The sequence below is a fragment of the Colobus angolensis genome, unplaced genomic scaffold, assembly GCF_000951035.1.
Source record: "Colobus angolensis palliatus isolate OR3802 unplaced genomic scaffold, Cang.pa_1.0 Scaffold15, whole genome shotgun sequence".
Taxonomy (NCBI): Eukaryota; Metazoa; Chordata; class Mammalia; order Primates; family Cercopithecidae; genus Colobus; species Colobus angolensis.
The window spans coordinates 10,492,544-10,498,543 of record NW_012114599.1 but is presented as its reverse complement, the minus strand read 5'-3'; the positions used below and the strand labels follow the sequence as shown (position 1 = coordinate 10,498,543).

At 44.0% G+C, this 6,000-nt stretch overlaps 1 protein-coding gene across 1 annotated transcript in view; it reads left to right on the top strand.

The window, feature by feature from the left end:
- ARHGEF33 (Rho guanine nucleotide exchange factor (GEF) 33) overlaps positions 1-6,000 on the top strand; it is a 95,586-nt gene that overhangs the window by 81,063 nt on the left and 8,523 nt on the right. The window contains exons 19-20 of the mRNA XM_011936030.1: positions 7-86; positions 5,118-5,257. Of these exons, the coding sequence (XP_011791420.1) occupies positions 7-86; positions 5,118-5,257 (220 nt within the window). The remainder of the gene's footprint in view (positions 1-6; positions 87-5,117; positions 5,258-6,000) is intronic.

Below are 6,000 nucleotides of genomic sequence, written 5' to 3'. Positions count from 1 at the left end.
CTGTAGCCGCTCGCGGCGCGCCCCGGACTTTCTTCCCCCAACAGCGGTCCCAAAGCGAAAAACAGACCTATTTGGAAGTAAGGAGGGTAAAGTAAAACCGAATCGAAACCCACAGCGTCGACGGCCCCAGGCCCAGATCTGCAGGAAGCATCCTGAGTTCTAGCGTGGAGGGGAGCGGGGCCGGGCGAGGCTAGGGGCTCGGGAGCGCGCTCAGGGGCGGCTGCGCGAGCCGTCGGCGGGGGCGGAGGCAGAGGGAGAGGAGGGGCAGAGCAGGGGCAGCCCCCGCGCCCTGCAAGCTGTAGACTGCTGGGCCTTGGAAGGCAAGTGGCAGCGCCTGTTCTCCAGTACCAGGACCCAAAGAGCATTCCTCATATGGTACACGAGGGACGGCAGAGGTAGCAGAGAAGCCCGTGACTCTTTAGACCTGATTTATGACACACACATTTAGGGAGCTATGGGGAATCTCTTCCTGCTTTTGTGAAGAGTTGCCCTTTTTTCGGAGCACTGCACGCCGCGCAGGTCCCGGCCAGTGTGTTTCTTCTCCCTGTGAGGTGTCGTTTCTATGTTGAGAATATGGAACACGGTGCGCCAGCGTACCCCACTTCCTCCGGGAAGCATTCTTGCTTGTAGCTAGGGAGGAGGCAAGTTGCCCTAGCTCAAGGTAGACTCGCTGCGCAGTTTGCTGCAAAGCCAGCTTTATTTCTGCTTGCTTTGCTTTTGACTGGAAAAAAGTGTCCTATTAATTTGCAAACTTCTTTGGGACAGGGACATCCCAAAATAGAAACACCTTCTTTAACCTCAGTGAATGTTGAGGTATTTTGATGGCCAACCTCCGTGTCTGCAGGTCTACCGGTGTTTGATATTTTGATGTCTAATTGTGGTGTCTGCAAGCCTGGAGGGCATTTAAAGAGGTCTTTAAATACTTATCCAGGAAGTGCTAATAGTTTCTGAGCAAATAATTGCTCTGATCTGATTAAGCAGAGCATAAGTAACATGATAGCTCTGACCTGTGCGACCACCCTTCCGGTCCAACTATTCTCATTTTCGAATGGAAACAGTGATGATCACTGACTTTTTTCCTTCATTCATTTTTCAGCAAACACTGAGTGCTTGTCTTGTACCAGGCTCTGTGCTAATTGCTGAAAATTCAGAAATAAACCAGTCTCTATCCTCCGGGACCCCTGGCTTAGTACAGGAAGGAGACACAGGAACACAGAATTATGTAATAAACTGTGGGAGCACGTGGGAGGGATATTTTAAAACCTTTGGGGTCATGGTGGTCAGAGAAGGCCTCTTAGAGAAGTTGAATGTCTGAATTAGATTGTAAAAGCTGCCTAGAAGTTGGCTAGGGGAAGAGTGAGGTAGGGAAGCGTGAGAAAAACTGGGTGATGCCTTTTCTCTGGCGTACTGTGCCAGGTCAGAGTGGTGGAAATTAGGCCAGAGGAACAGGAAGGGGCGGGATCATGAAGAGCCTTGGAGCTTGCTGCCCACCTGCACTCCAGCAAAGTCTGTGTCTGGTCCCTGCAGAGGACAAAAAGGTGATAGATAGTGTGCTCAGCCAAAGCTGCTGAAGTTCCCTGGGGTTCTCAGATTTTCCTGTAGCTCTGATTTTCAACTCCAAGCTTCGTAAAATTTGATTAGGCAGAATTTTTTGGAAAAATCAATCTTAGGCATGTGTCAGAGTTTAGAAGTTTATTGAAAGGGGAAGTAAATGGAAATTATAGTGCCAATTCAGTGTGACTTAGGATGAGCAGAGGTTTACATACAAAACCTTCTAACTAGTATAGTCTGTACTGTAAAGAACTTTTATTTCATATGTAATAACAATGTCCTTTTGTAGTTGATTTGTGAAAAATTTGGGGTTCAACAATTGCAAGGCAAAAACCATTAATCAGAAATAACAATATATTTGAGAAGCAAACAATGAGTAATATATTTGTGGCTGTTTACCAGACATACCAAATAACAGTAAACAGTGTATCAGAAACTGTTAATTGCACATACTGGACAGCAAGTTTCATCTCCTAACAGTGTCAGACATGTGTCAAGTCAGTTCAAAATGAGATACCAAGGAAATGTCAAATGGAAGTCAGTTAAAAGAGGCATTTTCTCTAGCAATATCATTAAAATTTTCAAGCATGCAAAGTTCCCATTACTAATTGCTGTTTCTGGACACAATTTTTCTATCTAAAAACTTAAAATGGCCTGGTTGTTAGGAGTCCTAGAGAGAGGTTGCATGCAGAGTGCAGGTGGGCAGAGACCATGTGGGCATACATATGTGCATGGGCATGTATGTGCACGTCTGCATGTCTAAGTATATATGTGCATGTTTGTGTGTGTTGGAGGTGGTGGTGGGATGGGGTTTTAGTTGCAAAAGATAAATCCCTCAAAAACTCTATCCTTAAAGGTATCAACTCTTTGCTTTTGAGATGTGCAAAACTCCTAGTGTTTCATCCCTTTGTATATCTTTCACCCAGCCCAGCAGAGCCAGCTGAGTCCTAGTCTTTAGTGTTCTGTCTCTTTTAGAGTCAAGAAAGAAGATGGTATGCTCTAGTGAGAACACATGATTGTCAGGAGATCTAGGTTCTAGTCCTGACTCTGCTGCCCAGTAGCTGTGTGCTTTTGGACAAGTCACTTGACTTCTCTGTGCCTCCAGTTATCTCAAAATAAGACAACCTATCTCACAGGGTTGTTGGGAGGATCAGGCCAAAGAAGATACAATTTTTGAGTAGGCTTTATAAAGTATGAAATGCTATTGAGATCATGGTTCCATAGAGAGATTTTCCTTAAACCATTACTAGATTTAGTCACTAAATAGTCTCTAAAAGTGCATTTCTCAAAATATGGTCCTTGGGGGCAGTAGCAAACGCATTGCCTGGGAACTTGTTATAAATGCAGAATTTGCACCCCAGACCTACTGAATCAGAATTTAGGATAATTCCCAGGTGATTGATATAAACATTAAGTGTAGGTGGGCAGAAGCATGCCTTAAGTCAGTGGTCCCCGACCTTTTTGGTACCAGGGACCAGTTTTGGGAAAGGCAATTTTTCCACAGACTGCGGAGGGGGACGTGGTTTCGGGATGATTCAAGTGCGTTACATTTCTGTTATTATTACATTGTAATATATAATGAAATAATTATACAACTCACCATAATCTAGGATCAGTGGGAGCCCTGAGCTTGTTTTCCGGCAACTAGACGGTCCTATCTGGGGGTGATGGGTGAGAGTGACACCCAAAGTGTGTCACGTCCAGTCTACTCTGTAATCTCATTTTGGTTGCTGTCACTGCAGAAAACCCCACTTCACAAAGATCGGATGCTGAAAATGGAAGCAGGCTTTTCAGTGCTTTGTGGCAATCTCATGATATTCTGCCTTGACTTTAATCCAGAACGTATGGAGATTTGAAATTGTCTCAAACCTACTTTTAAGGCCACCAGATGCAGCTGTACCATTGAAGTTCATCAACTCACTTGCCACCATAAAGCCTGCCACCAGATGCAGCTTAATTGTCACTTGCCACTTACTGATAGGGTTTTGATATGAGTCTGCAAGCAATTGATTAATTATGGTCTCTGTGCAGTCAAACCTCTCTGCTAATGTTAATCTGTATTTTCAGCCACTCCCCAGCATTAGCATCACTGTCTCAGCTCCACCTCAGATCATCAGGCATTAGATTCCCACAAGGAGTGGGCAACCTAGATCCCTTTTATGTGCATTTCACAATAGGGTTTGTGCACCTGTGAAAATCTAATGCCACTGCCGATCTGACAGAAGGTGGAGCTCATGCAGTAATGCAGGCAATGGGGAACGGCTATCAATACAGATGAAGCTTCGCTTGCTCACCCACCCCACTGCTCACCTTCTGCTGTGCGGCCCAGTTCCTCACAGGTCACAGACCAGTACTGGGAGTTGGGGACCCCTCCCTTAAATCATTCGTTTTCAAATCTAAGTGTGCGTAAGGATTACCTAGGCCTCACTGCAAAGATGCTGATTCAGAAAGTCTGGGATGGGGCTCAAGAAGCTACCTTTTAAATAAAGGCCCAACCTGATCCTGTAGTGGCGGGACCACACTTTAAGAAACACTGCATGTCTATCTCCGTGGTCTAGTTATGAATCTTAGTAGAATCTCAGAGAATTTCTGTATCTGCAACCCCCAGTTCTCAAAGTCAGACTCATATGTTTCCTGGGGAAAAAAAAAAAATCCATCCTCACACTTTGCTTCTCTGTCAGCAAGCAGTCACCCATCTAATTCATGAGACTTCTAGGGCATCATTAGTGTGGTTTTTGCTTTGACTACTTGGGGTTTTCTAAAGGTTATTCAAAATTCAGCAGCTGTTTTTAAAGTTGCTTTTAAATTATAGTCACCTCAAGGTGAATACTTTGTTCATATGGAATATAAACATATATAAGTGCATATCTGGCTTGTATGCGTATAAATGTACATGCACTTCTATTTAGCACATCTCACACTTAAAAAACTAGAGAGGTCACAAAAGATGCAGCCTTATTTTTAACTTAGTTCACTTTATACTCCAAATAGCATAGGTTAAGAATTGTAAAAACTGTATTACAGGCATATTTTCAGGTTGAAAGTATTAGTTGACATTTTCTTCTAAACAGGTCTGACTTCTCAAAAATGCCTTCCCTCGTTTATGCTTAAAATGGAGAGTTAGGAATATGAGTTTAATACTAGCATTACAAGTAAGGAACATCCTTAGTTTGTAGAAAGAGAAACACCTGGAGATATGAGTGTTTTCTAGCACAACAGGGTTGGTGTCAAAATAAGAATTTATTCACTCGTAGAGGATGTTCTTGCAGTCCTCTTTTAAAACATTAGCTAATTTTATTTCCTTATCTTTAATTATTGTTATATATTACACTAGACTATTTTCCTTGATACATAGAAAATACTACACTCAGCAGGAAATTATCCTCTTTTCACCTACTGGTTTCTTCATTAGCCTAGGTTTGCTTTAGTTGGGATTGGGTGCCCACTGGTAATCTTTTGGCATGGGAGAGGAAAGTCACAACACCACAAAATTGTCCCATAGTCAGGATCCATAATAACGTTGGAAAGGAGTAAAGAAAAAAAAAATCCCTCTTTTTTGTTTCCAGGAGATGCATTTAGAAGATACTACCAGATTCTGTCCCAAAGAAGAAAGAGAAAGTGAACAAACATCTTTCAGCGATCAAAATCCCAGGCAAGACCAGAAGGGGGGCTTTCGCAGCTCCTTCCGCAAGCTCTTTAAAAAGAAGTGAGTAGCCCTTAGACAAGACAGCATTGTAACTCATTTCCCTTTGGGCTAAATCTTGAGGTTTTAACCCTGGTCTCACGTAACCGCTTCAAGTACAGTGCCTGCACCCAGTAGCCACAATTCTGGCGGGGTGAAGATGTTTCTCACTGTAATCTCCCAGAGTAGAAGCAAACTCAGCTGTCTGCCCTGCCTCTTCTGTCTTTTATCCCTTCTTCCTTGTTCCCAAAGTCATGTGTCCCGAGAGGAGTGGCCAGAGGTGGTTCCCTTGAGAAATGAGCTGGTGACAATCAAAGCCCCTTTAGACTGGGAGGAGTGGGATCCGCTATTGGGGTTGGGTGTCCTGGGTGCTCCATCACATCTCCCCATGTGTGGAAAGTTGTCTAAGGGATCTCAGTACGTCTGCATTTGGGGGCCCGTTGTCATCCTGGGTGCTAATTCATGTTTTTTGGGACTTCTGTTAGTGCTTTCCCTGAATGAGTGGATTTGGCTTGGCCCTAGTTAGAAATCACTTTAATGGAGTTTCTGTATTCCATAGGAGGCAAAAACAAGGCATTTTCCTCCTGTGGTCCTTCTGAGATTCGAAGTCGTTGTTGTATAAAACATCACCCACCAGGCATTTTGGTCAGCACTGTCTTACAGTCTAGGAGGCAGTGGCCACACCCCAGCATAAAATACAAGGAAGAGAGAGGTGAGCATTGGCATTTGACCGTAGAGGGATTTACCAGTCCAGCCACTGCCTGCCT